This window comes from Stigmatopora nigra, chromosome 6 (genome assembly GCF_051989575.1).
Source record: "Stigmatopora nigra isolate UIUO_SnigA chromosome 6, RoL_Snig_1.1, whole genome shotgun sequence".
NCBI lineage: Eukaryota > Metazoa > Chordata > Actinopteri > Syngnathiformes > Syngnathidae > Stigmatopora > Stigmatopora nigra.
Window position 1 is genome coordinate 7,692,024 of NC_135513.1, and position 21,156 is coordinate 7,713,179.

General features: G+C 36.5%; 2 protein-coding genes across 5 annotated transcripts in view; one reads left to right on the forward strand and one right to left on the reverse strand.

Moving 5' to 3' along the window:
* Nucleotides 1–14,356, forward strand: part of acsl1a (acyl-CoA synthetase long chain family member 1a) — a 36,983-nt gene extending 22,627 nt beyond the window's left edge. For 2 of the 3 annotated variants that reach the window (XM_077719663.1, XM_077719661.1), the window contains exons 2-21: nt 4,043–4,249; nt 5,076–5,190; nt 5,267–5,331; nt 5,418–5,519; nt 5,589–5,688; nt 5,759–5,934; nt 6,430–6,462; nt 6,596–6,647; nt 7,805–7,878; nt 8,652–8,729; nt 9,187–9,321; nt 9,389–9,523; nt 9,604–9,699; nt 9,769–9,841; nt 9,923–10,011; nt 10,777–10,893; nt 10,966–11,109; nt 11,188–11,289; nt 11,354–11,425; nt 13,775–14,356. In XM_077719663.1, the coding sequence (XP_077575789.1) occupies nt 4,055–4,249; nt 5,076–5,190; nt 5,267–5,331; nt 5,418–5,519; nt 5,589–5,688; nt 5,759–5,934; nt 6,430–6,462; nt 6,596–6,647; nt 7,805–7,878; nt 8,652–8,729; nt 9,187–9,321; nt 9,389–9,523; nt 9,604–9,699; nt 9,769–9,841; nt 9,923–10,011; nt 10,777–10,893; nt 10,966–11,109; nt 11,188–11,289; nt 11,354–11,425; nt 13,775–13,915 (2,094 nt within the window). In that variant the 5' untranslated portion in view covers nt 4,043–4,054 and the 3' untranslated portion in view covers nt 13,916–14,356. Of the gene's footprint in view, nt 1–2,869; nt 2,984–4,042; nt 4,250–5,075; nt 5,191–5,266; nt 5,332–5,417; nt 5,520–5,588; nt 5,689–5,758; nt 5,935–6,429; nt 6,463–6,595; nt 6,648–7,804; nt 7,879–8,651; nt 8,730–9,186; nt 9,322–9,388; nt 9,524–9,603; nt 9,700–9,768; nt 9,842–9,922; nt 10,012–10,776; nt 10,894–10,965; nt 11,110–11,187; nt 11,290–11,353; nt 11,426–13,774 lie in introns of those variants that run through there. The other variant, XM_077719662.1, reaches the window with a different exon arrangement.
* Nucleotides 8,877–20,335, reverse strand: primpol (primase and polymerase (DNA-directed)). 2 transcript variants are annotated; one of them, XM_077719664.1, is made up of 14 exons: nt 20,063–20,335; nt 19,161–19,433; nt 18,984–19,078; nt 18,375–18,513; nt 17,887–18,034; nt 17,454–17,508; nt 17,090–17,217; nt 16,834–16,996; nt 16,673–16,770; nt 16,517–16,606; nt 15,767–15,875; nt 15,609–15,685; nt 15,444–15,490; nt 8,877–14,598 (listed from the first exon to the last, which is right to left on the reverse strand). In XM_077719664.1, exons 2-14 carry the CDS (start codon nt 19,359–19,361, stop codon nt 14,377–14,379), a joined length of 1,572 nt encoding a protein of 523 aa, XP_077575790.1. In that variant the 5' UTR covers nt 19,362–19,433; nt 20,063–20,335; the 3' UTR covers nt 8,877–14,376. The 2 variants fall into 2 exon arrangements, with proteins under 2 accessions (XP_077575790.1, XP_077575791.1); XM_077719665.1 differs by having other exon boundaries at nt 8,878–14,598; nt 16,517–16,603.
* Nucleotides 20,336–21,156: the final 821 nt, after the last annotated feature.

Here is a 21,156-nt window from a genome sequence, read left to right on the forward strand (position 1 = left end):
AATATTAGTCACTTCACCAATTAAAATACTGTTCACTATCACTAACAAGAACAATTCTTAAGCAATAACGTTTAATATAAAATCAAATAAAGTTAAGTATGCTGTACTTTGTTGCAATGGTATTTGTATCAAATGGTATTTTTTTTCTTTAGGCAATACATATGCTCAAAGCGGCTTCCATACAGATGGGTCTTATTATGAGACGTAAAATCGCCCTTTGCTGTCTTACTGCAAATAATTAAAGACATCTTAATGGTTTCTTGAAATAGCAAATAGAATCTGGGGATTTGTTCTTTTCTTTTATCCTTTTTAGTATGACACCATTACCTTTTTATGTACTTGGTCATACATGTGACAAGTACTTTGTAATTTTTTTTCAGTGTAGAACCTGATGTGTCACATTTTTGATTTGCAAAGACTACAATGTTAAAATTTGGACTACAAGGGCCTGCCGTCCACTTATGATCTGGACATCACTCTTCTCAAAAACTACATCATGTTAAAAGATAATTCTTTTTTTTTTTACACTCATCAGGTCCCTATTAGCCTAAATATCAAAAATAAAATAAAAATGCATGCCTTGCAAGAGTCTAGGTCTTAGAAAGTTAAGCAATTTTGAGGCATTTTCCACTCTGATGTGACTTGGTGCAACAGCGTGACCTCCACGGGTCAATTTCACAGATGCTGTGTTGGTAGCAAATGACGAGTGCGTGGCCTTTGGCCCAGTTATGAAAATCCAGTTCCCCCCCTTCCACCTCATGTGCCAAGTGTATTTCTCCACTCTTACCATGTGACAGGCTGGAGGTGTACTATTTCATCCAGCAGGCTAAGACTCGCAGGCGGTGAGAAGTATTGCGCTGTGGTTACAGTTAACTGTAGCATCGCCTCATGTCGAGCGATACTACTTTTTTCCAACATGTTTTTGCCACGCTGCATGACACATGGCATGTGATATGATATTTGTAGTTGACCATTAGCACATGGATTCATCTAGAAAAGACTGTGAAACTGGTTTCACTACAACGGGTTAATGAAAGACACCAGTTGTTGTAAAAGAAATTGCTTGTAATTATCATATAATGTCAAATAGGAATGATTCATCAACTATGAAATTCATCAATAACTATTTTGATTACCGTTTCATATTTTTTAGACCTCATTGAACTTCAAATTGTCCTAATTCTTGAAATGTTTTAGCAGGAACATTTTCAAATTACGATCAAAAAATGATTTCTCTCAAGAGTTCTGCTTTTGCATTGAGTTAAACTGGGCAAAAAAAAAAATATATATATATATATATAATTTTTTGTTACCCTAACAAAATAATCCAATTTTTTGGTCACTTACTAAAACAAAAAAAAAATCACTTTTTGTTGCTTACATAACAAAAAACATCACATTTTTGTTACCTACTACCTTCCTGATTATTTGATTCAAATGTGTTGATGAAGGCCAAAATGGGAAACTGACTGGAACGGGGGCCTCCAGAACCCCTGCTGTACGGCCATTAACCACTAATTAGACCAAAGTTTAGACACCCTATCCTGTATCGTCTGACCGACTTGACTAGTCAAACAAACCAGTGTCAGTGTGTGTTTTTATGTTGCAACTTCCTGTCTGCGTTTTTCCCCGGGCTGAGTCAGTCTTCATGTTGCGTAGTTTCCTATGACCCACGTGCCCTCCAGTCCCCTCTCGCCCACTTTCTGCTCCAACCCGTGGGTGTGTATGGTAGTGGTGGCTTGGGGGGGGAGAGGCACGGGTTGAATGGGGTGACTGGCAATGGGCTTCTTTCATTGGCTCGCCACCCTCTCAGGCCAAGTATGGCGAGTGGAGGTGTCTGCGTTGACCAATGTACCTTTTGCCTCCAATAACTTTCAGCCAAGTATGACACTAATGGCATGTGCTTGCAATCCGAGGGCAGAGTACAGAGACACACTAACCTTTATATAACCTATCAGAATTTTTTCAAGTATTTCAACAAAATCTAATTAAATTATTGTACTATATACATCCAGAATTTAGCTATGTCTGCTGTTTGTCACAGCAAAAGTTATAGTTTAAAGGTATAGTACATGAAAACCTGCAATATCACACTTTCCTGACAAGAAACCTGCAGGTATTAGACCATTTACATGTCTTTTTCCCAAGTGAAACTTTTTTTTTAACATTTAATTTGATTTTGGCAGATTGTGTAGGTGAACAGTTTGTTTAATACACCTGTGTTTGCTATTAGGTCACTAATCTTTAGTCGGACACAAGGCTTGCCTCTTGTTTTTCGTTCTTTAGCTTTTTACAATTTTTGTTTGGTTTTTAAAGAATATGAATGAGAAAAAGTAAGCACATGCCAGGTTCCAAACTGGATAAAAATGGCCAGGTTCCATCAGGTTGCCTTAAAAACTGCAGATCGCATCATGCAAAAAAGTAAAAGTTTAGTATATGAGCCCACTTGTAAACAAATCAACAATTCATTTAAAAAATAGCACTCTAAAATATTTGACTTATATTGTAATGTAATATGTAACTGTTTCTTGATCATTTTTGCTTAAAATGTCTAAGATGGCAGGCCCTTCAGATTGGTGACAAATGTTTTTTTCTGTTAAATTTTTATGTTAAATAATTCTGTTATTTTTATTTAAGGGTTTTTATAGCATTGCTGGAAAATACAAACTTGGAGTAGCCTTACTTCCCCGTGAATAGTTTAGCATAGTTCGAGTCTTAGCTCAATTAATTCCTCAACAAGTATGTTCTCGTATCAAAGTCAAGAAAAAAAAAAGTTAGAAAGAGAACGAAATCTCTTGCACTGTTCTTCGCGGTTCAGCTGTGACGTTTGACGCATGTGCGTGCTTCTGTTTGGGAGGGGAGTGAGGGGCGTTCTTGTGCTATTCATAGTGTGAGAACCTCAAAGGTCTATTAGAAGTCACCAAATCCTTCTTCATACAAACCGGAGAGTTGCTATCTCTCATTCACTACGCGTTGTTGACCTGTGAGTATTGTCATTTGACATTGTTGCTGCATGCTATTGTCAAGCTTCTGTAGTTGATATCTGTCTGACTCTTGTATGTCCGGACTTCTCTGATGGTTTGTGATTCTTTTTCTTTTCTTCTAAATATAAGATGTGGAATTCTAGTGGACAGGTGTCAATTAAGATGAGTTAGGGAAATGTAAGGAGTGATTTTAGGATTTGCTAAACTGACCTTGAACTCGATCTCTCACAAGCAACAGTCAAAAATGCCATTTTCCAAGCATTAATTTTTCAGATCACCCAGTGTTTGATTGGAGAAGCAATTGTTTCAAGTTTGGCTCTTGTTGATATGTATACCCGGTCACTTTTAATGTAACAGTGGGATGGCTGAAACAAAAGTGTACATGCCCTTGGGGAGTTTGAAGTCTTATAAATGTCAGGAAAAAGGTTATGTTTGTTCCCAATGATTTAATATGAAAGTGAAATGCAGTCATTTCTAATCATATTTTTCTTTTTTGAAAAAAATAGATCAGTGTCCCCCAAATATTTGGATGTGTATAGACTAGGAATGTCACAATGCTTTTTAATGCAAGATTGTTTTTTCACTATAATCTGATACCCATATTTTTAAATCCGTTCATATAATGCAACCAGTAAATGGTACTTCCTCAAGAAATTCAGTGTTTACAAAGATTACACAATGCTCTATTACTATTATTAGTTTCTAAAGGGAAGTAGTTCTACACACTGGACACGTTTGCCTAGTTTGATTTACAGGAAGCAAAAAACATGATTTTGTTGAAAAAACCTGAATACAAGATCCGATCATATGACCAAAGTGTTCATATTCACCAATAATTGCCATATCGAGCACAATTTAGAGTAAAATCACTTATATTGACACAGTATATATAATACATTTTATAAACTGTTTGTATGACCTTCAACTTTTAAATGATAAGGCCATTGCAGAGATGAAAAGAAATCACACTTCCAGTTTGCCTTCAAGCATTGAATTGTCACGGTAATTAATTTTTGTCTGTATTGGAATTTGACTGTACTTCTCTGTCTTTGCTGCAGCCCACATCAGCCATGCAGACTCAGGAAGTCCTGAGGCAGCTGCGGCTTCCAGAGCTGGACGACCTGCGGCAGTACATACGTGGACTTCCTACTAACACACTGTTGGGCATGGGCGCCATTGCCGCCTTCACCACCTACTGGCTAACCACCAGGCCACGAGCCCTGGAACCGGCGTGTGACCTTACCATGCAGTCAGTGGAAATGCCAGTATGTAGTCTCTTTTTTTAACGTTTGCAGAAAGATACAAATACGCCGTATTTTTGGGGGGACAAAGTCGCACCAACCAAAAAATGCACAATGAAGAAAATATATTGAAGTCTTACTCTTTTTGCTTGGCAACGCACTCGTAACATAACATGAAAAAAAATTTAATGAACTTGGATTATGATGCAGACACACTCAAAAATAAATTTAATCTAACTTTTCTCTAAACTTAATTCTAAATAGCTATTAAATGCTAGATATGCGGGACTTAAGACACATAACATTATTCCAGTCAGACTAGAAGAACCAATTTCAAGACTAGAGAGGCTAAATCTTAGGGAAGACTTTAATTTCAACTTCATTGCTTCACAAGTTTTTATGTTTTAAAATCTAAATTTCCTATTTATTGTTCCTTTTATTATATGTATACTAGTACTAAAGGTTTTTCCTAATGTTTGTGAATGTCAGTCAAAATGGGAAGGTCACCTGGTTGAAGTGTGATATCTATGTTGCTTCTACAGATTGCAAACACTTTTAAAAGTTAATTAAGTCTTTAAACAATAGGTTTTATATTTGTTTATGGTGTGGTGTGACACAGTCCCTTACAGTTAGCTACATAGGGATATGATAAGGAAAAGGGATTTCATTTCTTTAGGTTGTAAACCGATTTCTTTGGAAAACAGTTCATCTGTAATCCGAGGTTCCATTTCATTACGTTTGCTTCTGTGCTGTGAGAGTTTACCTTTACAAAACAGAGGTTGTGAGGCTGAAATTGAGCAACTAAACTGGATTCTTTCTAGCATACTTAGATTCATTTTATGTCAATCAGGGCGAAGAAGGCGCAAGAAGATCAGTGCTGAACAAGACTGACGAATATTTGATCTACTACCACAGCGATGCAAAGACAATGTACGAGGGCTTTCAACGAGGTCTCCGAGTGTCAAGTAAGTTGTTTTACATCCTAAATTTGACAACGGCTTGCAAAGACCCAAAAGGTTAAGTGTTTACTTTCTCTCCTAGATAACGGACCGTGTTTGGGAGCAAGAAAACCGAACCAGCCTTACGAGTGGCAGTCTTACAGAGAAGTGAGCTATCCGTCAATGATTCAGAATCTCAACAAACCAATAAAAAAACTGCAGGAACCGAACTTTTTTTTGGGTATACGGCACAGGTTGCAGACCGGGCCGAGCACTTAGGCTCCGCCTTGCTTCACAAGGGTCACTCTCAGTCAGGAGACAAATTTGTTGGAATCTTTGCCCAGAACAGACCAGAGGTGACATAAGACCTGTAATTAAAAAGAAAAAAATAGTCACAATCACTGACCATGTTTCTTTTCCTTCAGTGGACCATTTCTGAACTGGCCTGCTACACATACTCCCTCGTAGCTGTTCCGCTTTACGACACTCTCGGCGCAGAGGCCATCAGCTTCATCATTGATAAAGGTACAATGGATATTTCAGTGGTGCGATCATTGTGTGGCAGTCACGGTTTAATTGCGGTGTTTTGCTCTAGCCACCATCAGCACGGTGATCTGCGACGTGCCGCAAAAAGCCGAGATGATTCTCGACTGTTTTGACAAGAAACCGCAATGGGTGAAGACCATCGTGCTGATGGAACCGTTTGATGGCGAGCTGGTGATTCGAGGACAGACGTATGGCGTCCAGGTTTTGAGCCTGAAGGAGTTTGAGGTTTGAATATATTGCTCTTACATTCTTTTTGTTCCATTTGAATAATAATTTGCTTACAATTTGGAATTGGACGGAAGGTGAATGATTGGAATGAATTTGAAATTGCCTTTTTTTTGGTCAGGTCTCATTCATTTGAACCTAAATAGAACCAAATCAAATGGATTTGGTTTGTTAGATATTTTGCTGTTATCGTAAGCTTGTGATCAAGCCACATGTTCAATATCTTATAAAACTTTTACGCAATGAGTCTTACTAGAAGATCTACTCATCTAGATATTGAAAACTCTTATCAGTCTCTGACGGTTAATTGCCATCACATCACAGAATTTTTTCAATTGCGTCAATAACTGTGCAGAAATATGTAGCAATTTTATCAATTCTAATTTTGAAAAGTGTTACATAATGTCACGCATTGGTGATAACGGGGGAATCTTTTATCAAAATATCCAACAACTAAGAAGTATAGTTACAGTGTACATTTCGACTCTTTTGCAGGATTTGGGTAAAGCCAACTACCATGACCCCATGGTGAGTACACTTATAACACTCAAAAACACAGATTTTAACCAATCCGTTTGGAAGCCTTAGTGTTTATTAGTACCGCTTAATTTGAAAAGAAAATGTCCTTTTAATCCTGCCCCCTTAACATGTATAATTCCAGCCCCCGAAACCAGAGGACCTTGCACTTGTCTGCTTTACATCTGGAACTACAGGTATATATATTAGATTAGATAACTTTATTCAACCCGTATTCGAGAACTTTCACTGTCACAATAGCAAGATTGTGAGAATACAGACACAGGAAAAGACATTTTAGACATAAATAAATAGGTAACAAGTAACTTAGTAAATAAATAAGCATAAATATTGCTGAAAAAAATATACATACATATATATATATATATATATATATATATATATATATATTATATATATATATATTATATATATATATATATATATATATATATATATATATATATATATATATATATATATATATATATATATATATATATATATATATATATATATATATATATATATATATATATATATATATATATATATATATATATATATATATATATATATATATATATATATATATATATATATATATATATATATATATATATATATATATATATATATATATATATATATATATATATATATATATATATATATATATATATATATATATATATATATATATATATATATATATATATATATATATATATATATATATATATATATATATATATATATATATATATATATATATATATATATATATATATATATATATATATATATATATATATATATATATATATATATATATATATATATATATATATATATATATATATATATATATATATATATATATATATATATATATATATATATATATATATATATATATATATATATATATATATATATATATATATATATATATATATATATATATATATATATATATATATATATATATATATATATATATATATATATATATATATATATATATATATATATATATATATATATATATATATATATATATATATATATATATATATATATATATATATATATATATATATATATATATATATATATATATAACATATATATAATATATATATATGTGTGTGTGTATATATGTGTATATATATGTATATATATATATACATGTATACATGCGTACATGCATACAGTCACACACACACATGCACATACATACACATAGATGCACATGTATACATACGGTTGGTCTTACCATTCAGCCATTTTTTTTTATCTGACTGGAGGAAGGATCTATGTATATGTATATTGACATGCATTATCTTTTTAGGAAATCCCAAGGGTGCACTTCTCACGCATGGAAATATCATCTCAAACACTGCAGCTTTTCTTAAAATAACAGAGGTAAGCTCGGTGTTTCATTCAGTGTCCTTTTTATTAACAATGTCCAAAGTGAAAATAATTCCCACTTAATGTGCCTGGTGATAATGGCAACAAAGGCTATATGAACAAATACAATCAGTCCAATGGAATCCATTGGCTCGGTGGGCAGACCGCAGACCACAAAACTTGGTGGCAATAATACTGCTCATCTGAAGTGGCACCTGAAAGGTAAATTTTAACAAGTCAGAAGAGGAGATAAACCTACAAATAGGGTGTTACAGTTTTAATGAGTTGTTGGCATTTTTTGGTGTTTATGGAACAGGTTAATATTTCAGCTTGTTTGCCCTATTGGAAAATTTGAACGTTTTCTGCATTCATCAACTAAATTTAACAAAAAATAGTTCTGTATTTGTCGAACAATATTAATTGAAGACCCATTTTGAAATGGCTGAAGTATGGCTTTGAGTAAAAAGTACTCAAGAAACAGATACAAATGAAAAGGGCTGTCAAAAATGGCAATTGTTCATGATTGTCGCAAACTACAGCTGCAAACAAGACACTATTTTCTTACTTTGATAGACAACTTGACTTGTCTACCATGCTGTCAAGATCATAATGAAGCCCCCCCTCCCTCTTCTGTGTATGACATTAGAGTGCAGTGCAGACCACTTCCAAAGATGTGCACATCTCCTTCCTTCCTTTGGCTCATATGTTAGAGAGGGTGGTCCAGGTAGAGTATCCCTTTGGACTTCCACTAACCACGTGCATGTGCTTTGTGTGTGTGTTCTCTACAGGTGTACTGCACGCTGACTTGCCATGATGTGCTCATATCATATCTACCCCTAGCTCACATGTTTGAGAGGGTTGTTCAGGTATGCTATTAATGCTTCACTTGCTTGGACACATTTTATCATCAAAACAAAGCTTAGGGCTGCCTGAGTGTCATTTTTACCCGATGAGTTTATGGTAAAATATTGGCAGCTGTGGTTGCCAGGTTTGTCCTGTAAAAAAAGGAAAACACAAAGGGGAAACTGTAAAAGTACTGTTAAATTGTCAACGATTGCCATTTAAAAAAAAGACATTTCTTGTGCCACCATTGAATCACAATGTAAAAATATTACATGAAATTATTTTGATCATAACTTTCAGTAAAATAAAATGAAAATTTACCATAAACTTGCGGATACCTAAGCAAAAACTGATTTTACATGACTTTTACATCTTTTTTTTACTGGCCTGTTACCAGTGTATCTTTTATATTGTTTATTTTTTACATTGCATAACACCTGCCAAATTCAAACATGAACTGATTTTAACTTGCTTCCCCAGGGTGTCATTCTCATCCAAGGAGCTCGTATTGGATTCTTTCAAGGTGACATTCGGCTTTTGATGGACGACCTGAAAGAACTACAACCCACGTTCTTCCCCGTGGTGCCCCGTCTCCTAAATCGCATGTTCGATAAGGTCGGTCCGTCTAGTCAGTTCTCTGGAAGATGGCGCGACAACTGACAGTACACCAAACTATGCACAGATATTCAGCCAAGCCAACACGTCAGTAAAAAGATGGATGCTTGATTTGGCTTTCCGGAGAAAGCTGTCAGATCTGAATAGCGGTGTGGTCAGGAGAGACAGTATATGGGATAAGATCATCTTCAAAAAAGTGCAGGTACAGCCAAACGGAAAAGACCTCACGACAGGTGTTGTCGACGTGGCCTCGCCATTGGTCACATTTACGTCTGTGCGCAGGCAAGCCTCGGTGGGCGTGTGCGGCTCATGCTTACGGGAGCTGCCCCCGTTTCACCCACCGTCCTCACTTTCCTACGAGCTGCTCTCGGGTGCCAGGTAAGGTGCAGCATGACTGTCCCACTTCTCGGACCAATCATCACTGACTGTCTATGCTAATTTCCTCAGTTTTACGAAGGCTACGGTCAGACTGAATGCACAGCCGGATGCTCCATGTCGATGCCTGGCGACTGGGCAGCAGGTGAGAGTACCACTTTATACAAAAGACACCTTCTTGTGGTGAGAAGTCTTTTAAGGTGATAGTATTTTTTGTTTTTTTTAGGACATGTGGGACCTCCTTTGCCTTGTAACTCTATCAAACTGGTCGATGTGGCAGATATGAACTACATTGCAGCCAACAATGAAGGAGAGGTTCGAGTCAATATTATTCTTGTCATTATCCTAACTTAACGAACCAAAAAGAATCTAAACAAGGTCTACCGTATTTTTTTGCATGAAAGGCGCACCCGTAAAATTTCAAAATGGTTGAATTTGAGAATTTCTCGTGTGTAAGCTGACCTGATTCACAATTTTCACCTCCATATTTATGGTTTTAATAGTAGTATAATAATTACTTTGAAGGGAAACTTCATTGCACATGGTATTTCTGAGATACTGTATGAATCAAAAGCACGTTATTAGGGTCAATCGTTAGTAATTGATCCAGTAATGGTTGTTTTCTTAATGCAAAACATAAAATATCCAACAAAGTGTTAATATGCCGACATTTACTGGTGAAATAGAGCTGTAAGTCTTGTGCGCATATATATTGTACCCTTGATTCAGTCATTTTTTTGAGTTAAAAATACGCCTTATATGCCAGAAAATACGGTAGTCGATATACTTGCAGCACTTATTTTTAGTGATAAAGTTGATTATATTACTTTCACTTGCTTCGGATTTCAAAACTATAGTAATAATTCACTTTGTGGTGTGTATTTAATAATAGGAGACCAACATTTATTTATGAGTTTGCAGTCTTGAATGACTCCAATGTGGCTCGTGTTAGACAAGTTTATTTTGGTATGATTTACCCATGAAGTTGTTGCTTCGTGACACTCCGGGCTAATCTATGAGCGCAATTCTCTAATGTGTCGTGGCTTTTGGTGTATGATAAACCGTCGTATGCTTTGTCAGGTTTGTGTCAAAGGAGCAAATGTCTTCCTGGGATATTTGGAAGATCCTGAGAAAACGGCGGAGGCCCTGGACGCAGATGGATGGCTCCACACAGGGGACATTGGGAAATGGCTTCCAGTAAGCACATGCATGGAGAAGTGAGAAGGATGACCAAAGGTTCCCTGAACGTTTTGCCTAATTTTTTGACAGAATGGCACCTTGAAGATCATTGACAGGAAGAAACACATCTTCAAGTTGGCGCAGGGAGAATACATCGCCCCGGAGAAGATTGAGAACATTTACAATCGTAGCAACTCTGTGGCGCAGATATTTGTACACGGCGATAGCTTACAGGCGAGTAGTTCGTCAATGTTCTAGCACAAACGGAACAATGTATTTTTAACGTGATCTTTGTGTGTTTTACTTTAAAAGGCATGCTTGGTGGCAATTGTGGTGCCTGATCCTGACTCTTTGCCAAATTGGATCAAGAAACGAGGCATTCAGGGCACCTACTTGGACTTGTGTAAAAGCAATGTGAGATTATTTTGTCAGCATCTGGCGTTGAATGCATGTTAATGTTGGCTGTGATGTTTGGTAGGATGTTAAAGAAGCCATTTTGGAGGACATCCAGAGGCTGGGAAAAGAATCCGGACTCAAGTCTTTTGAACAGGTGATCTTTTATAAGTGTTTATTTGGGGTTTTTATTCATCTTAGACTTAAATATGGAAGAAAAAGTATATTCCCCAATAAATTGTTTCAGAATTTCAATTGACATCAATTGTCTACATTAGAAATTAATGCTGATTGTTTTTGTTGTTGTATGCTGATTGCAAAAACATTTCAGTACCCACATTTTGAAGTCAGTTGTAGTTCAAAATGGAATAATATACTTTCTAAATACAAATTACAAACAAAATATATACATAGTTCTAATATATAATTTAAAAAAAAAAGAAGGATACAGGGTGTTCCAAAAAGTTTGACCCCATTTTGTAGGACAATAATTTGGATGATTTTTGTTGGAATGACCTCAAATTTTCACAGTTTGTGTAGAAACAGTTCTAGTGTTTGTGTGTTTGGCAGTTATATCTTTTCTGGTTAAGAAATGCAGTTTGCTTCAAAAGAAAAGGCATTTCAAGAAAAGGGCTGGAATGCACTTGTTCTTTTAACATTCTTCTGTCTCATAATTATTGGCCAAACGTTACAAACAAAAGCTTGAAAGATTTCATCACAAGCTGTGAAAATCTAACGTCATTCCAATTAAAATTGTCAAAATTATTGGCCTATGAAATGTGGTCAAACACTTTGGAAACACCTTATATTTGTGGCCAAAAGTCCATGGAAAATGTGCTCTAAACAGATATATGTTTACTTTTGCTAAAATAATAGGTGCTACTCCAACTATCGGATCTGATATCCTAGTTTGGGTTATGGCATACTACCCTGAAAACATGTCCGATCTTGGATGTTAAAGTGTTTTGGGTGTGGTTAGCATTTGGATGGGAGACTTCCTGGGAAGTCTCCAGGTGCTGCAAACTCTTATGTTACCAAGTAAAATTAGCAACCCTCAAAAACTATTTGATGGCTATAAAACCTATAAATAATAACCTCATACAATTTAAATATTATTAAGGAATATGTCCAATATGTTTTACTCACCAAAAATGTGTCATTTTCCCTTAAATAGAAAAGTACTACAGTTATCTCCCACAGGGTGGTGGCCCAGTGGTTAAGTCATCAGTCTCTCACCTCTGTGGTCCTGGGTTCAAATCCAAGTGCAAGCAAAGATTTTCCCAATATTATTCAGTTAAAAGAATAAGTTCTAATGCCTAAGTGTCTAACTGAATAAGTATTTAGTGGTGGATGAAACATTTAGTCAAAAAAATTACTAAGTGTTTCAGGTAAATGAAAGAGGTAAAAGTATAAGTACTACCATTTTCTCTCACTGAGTGGTGGCCCAGTGGATAAGTCATCAGTCTTTCACCTCTGTGGTCCTGGGTTCAAATCCCAGTGCAGGCAAAGATTTTCCAAATATTATTCAGTGAAAAGAATAAGTATTAATGTCTAAGTGTTTAAGTGTATAAGTCTTCAGTAGTGGATGAAGCATTTTGTCCAAAAAATGACTAAGTGTTTCACCCCATTTCCTTGGATAAAACGTTTCAACACCTATGTATAAGTGGGGCACGAGTTGGTGTAGTGGGTTGCACACTCGCCTTTGCACGGAGAGAACGTGAGTTCGCTTCCCGGTGTCGGCGGTTCACTGACCAAGCAAGCGGTCGAGGGTCGGCCGAAGGCCGACCCGAGAACGCCTTTCGCACAGACAGGTCCTTCAACTGTCTTCCGAACTGCCGAAGGCAGTTCGGAATATAACCTTTTGCTGAAAAGTATGACTAAGTGTTTAATATAAATTAAAAAGTTTTTTCTTTTTTTTCCCCCCTTCTTCTTATTCCATTGACCAATTCTTCTTCCCAAGTATTTTCAGCCAAACGACGGCAGCGGGAATCGAACCCAGGTCTCCCAAACGGGAGTCCTGTGATCTAACCTCTGCGCCAACCAAGTGACTACACTTTCCTTTGTAATCATTTCAGTGTCTTTCCAAGAAGTCCACAGAAACAACTAAGTGAAAAAGTGTCTCGACCGGGATTCGAACCCAGGTCTCCCACACGGGAGTCCGGTGCACTAACCTCTGCGCCATCAAGTGGTTACACTTTTCTTTGTAATCATTTGTGTCTTCACAAGAAATCCACAGAAACAAATAAGTGAAAAAGTGTCCCAACCGGGATTCGAACCCAGGTCTCCCACACGGGAGTCCGGCGAACAAACCTCTGCGCCACCAATTGGCTACACTTTCCTTTGTCTTCAACTTTATCAATGTAGACAAATCTCAAAACGTAAAGTACAATGGATTCAGTAAATCTAAAACAAATGCCATGCTTACCGCTAGTCTTCTTGCATATCATGAAATAATTTAGCCTGATCATTAATATAGTCTTGCCATATTTTCTCCCCTCTCTTGTAGGTACGAGACATTGCCTTACATCCAGAAATGTTCACCGTGCAGAATGGCCTGCTGACACCAACGCTCAAGGCTAAAAGGGCAGAACTTCGGAATCACTTCAGAACGCAAATAGATGAACTTTATGCCTCCATTAAGATCTAAGCAGAGGCAGAGAAAAAGGCAACACTTGAATGGGAACATGTTTTGTCAGTGACAATCCAGACATTTTTTCTGTGTCAATGGAGCTCAGTTTGAAAGACATTTCTCTAGCGGAACACCAAATTGTGACTGGTTTTATACATGCAGGTGAATAACATTAAGTGTAACTATTATTATGACAGATAATAATTAACTATATTTGCATTCCCTGTTTCTCCACCATGCAGACCAGTACGTTTGCCACAGTAGGCGTTGAGTTGGTACGAAAAACCTGACTTTAATTCTGCCTTTGTTGCACCATGTGGCTTAAAAGCCACTCACAAAGTTTGGACTCAAGACCCTGTCAGTTCAAACTATGTTGTCTTTGTAAAGTAATGTATAAATTGCAGTTTTGTGAGTACACATATGACAAAGAGTTCAATAAAGTGCATCATTAACTTGAAATCTTGGAAACACTTTACCGTCTATTGTGCATGGAAATCTTGGGCACTGCTTAGCAGAAGCTCATCGGAGATTTCACTGCCATTCAACTCAAAGTCGTCGAGGCATTTGGAGAATTCCAGGTCGTCCTCAGTGCCTCCATCCCAAGGAGCAGGCGATTCTTGATTCTGAGTAGCCTGTGTTGGCGTCTGGCTGGGTTCGATGTTGCCTGCTTCGTCCATTGTGTATGCCTGGTTCTCCTCGTCCTTTTCGAGGGCACAGAACAAAATATGGTGGAGGGTGAAAGAGTGAACATTTTGGAAGGGCATTTTCTGCACTATAAGGCGCAACTTGAACACTTCAATTATTTGAAAATGTGCTTTATATATGGATCCATATTGGTTCATCCCTGTATAAAATTCCCTTTAACCACTATTACTACTACAGCTCTATCTAGTGGATAAATAAAACAATCCACCACCACCACTACTACTACTGCCACCACTACTACTGCCACCACTACCACTACTACTGCCACCACTACCACTACTACTGCCACCACTACCACTACTACTGCCACCACTACCACTACTACTGCCACCACTACCACTACTACTGCCCCCACTACCACTACTACTGCCCCCACTACCACTACTACTGCCCCCACTACTACTGCCCCCACTACCACTACTACTGCCCCCACTACCACTGCCCCCACTACCACTACTACTGCCCCCACTACCACTACTACTGCCCCCACTACCACTACTACTGCCCCCACTACTACTGCCCCCACTACTACTGCCACCACTACTACTTCCACCACTACTACTGCCACCGCCACCACTACTACTACTACAAGTGTGGATTTATAACAATTCCATATGACTACTATGACAACCACCACTGCTACTACTGTGTCTTATAATGCGTTGCGCCTTTTATATTTGAAACAATCTTTAGGGTGCGCCCTATAGTACAGAAATGGCGGTATAAAATATACATGCATGTTGGATACACTAGATTTTCTGATTTATTGTGACATTCTAAGTATTGGATTTTAACTTTGGAATACCCGTGTGTCTATTGGAAAATGAAACATTTTACTTACCATCATCATGATGTAGCTCATGCAAATCTCCTGTGGCAGAGGGTAACCTGCAACCCATATGAATTGCATTGCAAAAATACATGAGCAAAATTATTGTAATACGGGCATATTTATCCATTCTTGAAAAGGAAAAAAAACAGCCCACTGTACACCTTTACAACCTACTTGAGGATCTGAAGTTCCTGCACTCAGGATCATGACACTTCTGGTACCACATTTCCTCTTTAAGGTCCACTAGAATCCTGCACAGGTAGAGGAAAATCAAATTAGTGTTTGCAGCTTGAAGACAGACAGTTATCAGAAGGGATACCAACTAATCCTACATGATGTTGTTGCTTTTGTGAAAGCGGCCAACGTTATAACACCAGCGGTACTTAGCAATGTCATAGACCAGAAGCTGCTCAGAAGCAAAGTAATTCCACCGTCTGATGCCTGTCGAAAAAAAAAGATGGTAATCAGGTCCAAAAATAGTGATGGTACGCAAGAATTTTCCATTCTTTGATGCTCATTTTGACTGGAAGGTCTTGCAGCGACCATTTGCAGAAATAAGCATTTATTGACATTCTACCCAATTCAAATGAACTTAATGTCTACCACTGCTAATGGCAATGATGGAGTTCATTAGTTAATTAATTTTAAGAAAAAAGTGAAACTCATTTTGCAATTTTTTTTATACTCACCAAGTTATATTAAATGTATTTTTGTTTAATGCAATATATTCAAATTATGAGCTAGGCACAGTCAGTGAAGTAATTTAATAATTAATTTCAAAAGTTCTTGGGCAGTCTCGTGAAATATGCCCAAATAAAGTAAAGTATAGTATAGTAATGTATTTAAATGTATAGTATAGTAATGTATTTAAATGTATAGTATGTTAATGTGTTTAAATGTATAGTATGGTAATGTATTTAAATGTAATAATACTAGAGATGTCCCAATCCGATAAGGGCAACAAAATAATCAAGATGTACAGTGACATGATTAAAAGAAAGAACAACAACAAAAAACAAGGTTTTGTGCTACGCAACCTTAAAACAACATCAGTTCATTCTCCTCACCACCCAAAAACTTACTTCCTTGTATGTTGTCACTCCTAACCACAGTTAATACAAAGTCGTCCACTTCTTGGTAAGGAGACGTCAATCGGCCTGAGACCGAGTCTACCGCAATCAAAAGAATCCATTTTGAGTCAATGAGACAAGGTGGCAGTGCGACTTTTGCGTCCTGACCTGCATCAGATGGAGAGCGCAGTCTGCTCTGAAACGGCTTGGTCTTCGCAGCCTGATCCTCGGCGACTTCCCACGTCAAAATTCGCTGTCCTGCGAAGCTGATCACACACACAAGATTAAAAATGCTGAGTTAGTTTCCCCATCAATTGAATTGACTATACCTCAAGTTGCACACTAAAGACGCTAAAAAAATGCTTTCCTCTGAAGAAACACCCTTGATGGCTTTAGGGACAAACTCGTTATCATCCGCCAAAGTGAAGGCAACGTTCTTCCCGACCTTGGATGACTTGTACAGACGGAAATTTCTGTTCTTGGTGTAAACTCCTATTAAGTTTCATTGAAAAAAGACATGTATACGTGTAGTGTTACCATAAAAATGTACCATAGAGGGAAAGACAGATATAGGTAAAGTCTTACCAAGATCAACAAAGAACGCATGGTGGCCATCGGGCCTTTTCAAATGAAGGAAGCTGAGGTCCATCTTTTCTTGTTTCCTCCTTTTATTCGGTGTCCTCTCACCTGTCATCTCAGCGTGCTTTTGGCTACTATTAAAGCCACCATTATGACAGCAAAATCAAATGAGCAATCCTTATTTAAAAATGTTTTTTTTTTACTAATATACAAGGTTTTTAGGTACCTCATTTGATTTTTATGTCCATAGCAAAGAATTGTTTTTATACATACATGTATATTTTTATATCTGGTTATATTATGTCAATGTGAATTTCTTACAACAGCTTTGTTCCACTTCTACATAATTTTACAAAAATGAAATACACACCTTTCTTCATTGCATCCATCCAGGACAGATTGAAGAATGGCATGAATGAAGGCACCTAGTAAATTCAACAATCACATGATTACAGATACCCCATAACAAGACCCTAAGCCAGTGTTTCCCAACCTTTTTTTTGTGCTCTGGCACACTTTTTGCATTGAAACAATCCTAAAGGACACCACCATCTGAAAATCTTTTTATTTAAAACTATGTCGCCTATATTAACAAGTCATTCTCATCAAAGTTTTATCAGCAGGAATCACATAAACCTCCAAAATCAAATGTGTTCACCCTATTTTGATTTTAACCTTGCAATATTTAAATATGAATCTCGTTATATGCATATTCATTTTTCTCTCTGAATATTACATTGTATAACTTCTTGCAATTTCCCAGTGGTTGGGAAACACTGGTCCAAGCAGTGCAGCATACTTACCCATGTGAATGTTGTCTTTGAAAGCCGCATTTTGGAGATTGAAGATGAGGTGACGACTGAACTTTTCATCTGTGCTAGAGTCCAGATTGAGGACGTTTGAGGCCGAGCATTCCTCGCTGTAAACTTCCTTTAGCTTTTCACACACGTACTGTCAACAAAGAAGGACATGCACACATTTCTACATACTTTCCAAAAGAAAAAAAAACATACAAATTGAGGATGAATATAGTGAACACAGGATGAAATTTGCCAATTTGAGATTAAAATATTACATTAGAAAAAAAAGCCTCAAGGCTTTTTCCTCTTGAATATATTGTGATAATCATTTGTTTCAGAGGTACTGTAATTCTTTTCTGTATTGAATTTGGTTTTAAAAAAGTATTTTACCAAACTTGATTCTTGGGAAAAAAGGGGTCGTCTTATAATCAGCATCGTCTTATATTCGGGCCAATATGGTACTAGTGAGTAAGTGTTTAGGGGTAGACAACCTGGATGAACATGGACACCATCTTTTTCCCATCCGCTCCTTGGTTCGAGGGCTTATGAAACTCCAAGTCAAAATAGAGTTTACAAACGGCGCCCTCGGGTATCACCTCGTAGCAGTGCATCAAGGAGTGCGGGAAGGTCCTGAGTTGTCAAACACAAACAAATTGCAAATTGACCTAAAAAGTAGGGGGTTAAAACTTTGAATTGAAATAAAAATTAAAAAAATTTAAATGAAAAAAATACAAAATAAAATAGAATAAAACAAGAAAATACAAAATTAAATAGAATAAAATACAAAAATACAAAAATATAAAATAGAATAAAATACAAAAATACAAAAATATAAAATAGAATAAAATACAAAAATACAAAATAAAATAGAATAAAATACAAAAATACAAAATAAAATAGAATAAAATACAAAATAAAATTGAATAAAATAAAAAAATACTAAATAAAATTGAATAAAATTAAAAAATACTAAATAAAATAGAATAAAATTAAAAAATACTAAATAAAATAGAATAAAATTAAAAAATTCTATATAAAATACAATAAAAGAAACCACTACAAACTAAAATAAAAGCAGCAGAGTTGATCGGTATCTTTACCTATAGTAGTGCCACAGTTCAATGTAACTGGTAACCAGGAATATCCTTTGACCATTGGAAGCATTTTCTTTTTCCAATGCAAAGACATGTACACGCTGTGTGATGGACAAATATTAACATCAGATAGAATAGATGGAAACCAGTTTAGGTTAGCGAAGCACTAATTCGATGCTGTACCTCCTTGGAGCTTAGCGCAAAGCCGATAGCCATACTTTGGCGATGAAACAGCTTCCAGACGGAGGAAGGCTGGCACGGCCAAAGTCGAGGCTTGTACTGCGAGACCACGGGGTTGTGATGGAAGGCTTTAGCCAGCTGCTCCACCTTCTTTAAACGCTCGCCCCAGTCCTTCTTCTTCTTTGCTGGCGCATTTTTCCACATCTCTGTGGCTGGCAGTCACATCTGTAGAAGGAACTGTTTGGGCATAAGCAACAATTTTGCTTAGTGTTCAACCTGTAAAAACATAAACAACAAACTTTAGGTCAAGGTGACTTTTTACTTTCAACTCTTATTGAATTCATGATCACTGTTGTGTTGCACCATTTCTAATTGAAACTTAAATTAAAACATTAATTGTACGGTGAGAGTCAAAGAGTCACACCTTACATCAGAAGCAGCATACAAAATCAAATCTGCAAAATTATTTTTTTTAAATATAATTTCTTTGGTTTTTAATGGCCTCTGATGAATTTGAGTGTGTATTTTAGAGAGAATAAAAAATAAAAGAGACATGAAAAGAAGCGAATAGCAAGAGTATATACATAATATGATAAGCAAAGAGCTGTATTCATTTCGGCCGGGAGCCACATGCGGTTCGAGAGCCACGTGTTCACCACACCTGCTCTATAAGGGATTGGGGATTTCTATATTTGTTTGTGTGAGGAACATATCTACTAAAACAAGCTACAAAAACACGATCAAAGACTATCAACAGAACTGCAATGCCTTAACGGAATTCATCAGCACAATAGGCGAATATATAATGATGTTGAATAGATGTGTATAACAATTTGTCTGGATTTTTCCCAGAATAGGAATATAAAGTGATATGATCCGCAAAAAAACTAATATTGCATACTCACACAAAAACGATCCCGGTATACAGGATTTTACACAACACGAAAAACACCCATGAATTGAAGTGGCTCAACATTAATTTAGGTCATGCACGCTTAATAATTATATAGCAAGTAAATGTTCATAAAAACACTAGTGAGGAAGAGATCGTTCCGTTTTATCATCAGATCATCTCATTTTCTGAACTGCTTTATCCTCTATAATGTCGCGATCGGTTTTAGCCTAATATTTATAACTTTAAGGCGAGAAAAATCGAGAAAAGTTAATAAACGCCAACCTTATTTGTTTTCAATCTTAGCGGGTCCGTCACCGGAAAACGTCACTTCATTCCGGTACATAGAGATATTACAAATATAAGGCTAGATTATTACCTTTGGTTTCGGCGATGAAGGCATCTGACGTCCATGTTGTGTCAGAGTTCTTTTAAGACACTCCTTAGGAAAACAGGTGATAGAAGTCATTATACAAGTATAGTAATGACATTCAAAGCTTCACCACTAAATGCACAAGAACAAATAATCAATAAACAAAAAAAATAGTCAACACAAAAGGATAACTATTAATAAACAAATAATGAATAAGTAGTCAACATAATAAATAAGCATTGGTCAGGTGCAGCTTGTCAAGTTTCATGTCTCGCAGAGCACAAAAGGTCCCAATGCAGGTGGTATGATTCTCCAAAAATAACAAAGACTTGGAAATTAAATAACAAAATCAAACCTGACTGTGAGGACGTGGACATGAGCATGAGAAACGTAGAAGATCTGACCAGGACTGAAAAACACACAGGCTTTAAATAGACAGACATGGGTTGATGAGACAGTCAGAAACAACAGGGTCACACAAGTGGCAGCAAGCAAAAACACAACATAAACAATCCAATTGGACAGTTGTTCACTTAATTTATCAACTGCATTTCAAAAACCAAATACAATTTTTAATTAAATGTCATACTATATGAAACAGGAAAATGTGACAGCATATACATACGTAAGTGATGGTATTGGATACATTAGGTCATCAAATGTTTGAGACAGGGACTTTTAAGGTATGGGTGGCCCGGTGGAGCAAGTGGTTAGTGTGTTGGCCTCACAGCTCT

Excerpts from the sequence above, each read along its gene's own strand:
- primpol (XM_077719664.1), bottom strand. The coding sequence starts at position 19,361 with ATGTGGAAAAATGCGCCAGCAAAGAAGAAGAAGGACTGGGGCGAGCGT. Across the intron at positions 16,997-17,089 it reads TGCGTTCTTTGTTGATCTTG|GAGTTTACACCAAGAACAGA; the intron begins GTAAGACTTTAC and ends GAAACTTAATAG. Across the intron at positions 15,876-16,516 it reads GAGTGACAACATACAAGGAA|GCATCAGACGGTGGAATTAC; the intron begins GTAAGTTTTTGG and ends TTTTTTCGACAG.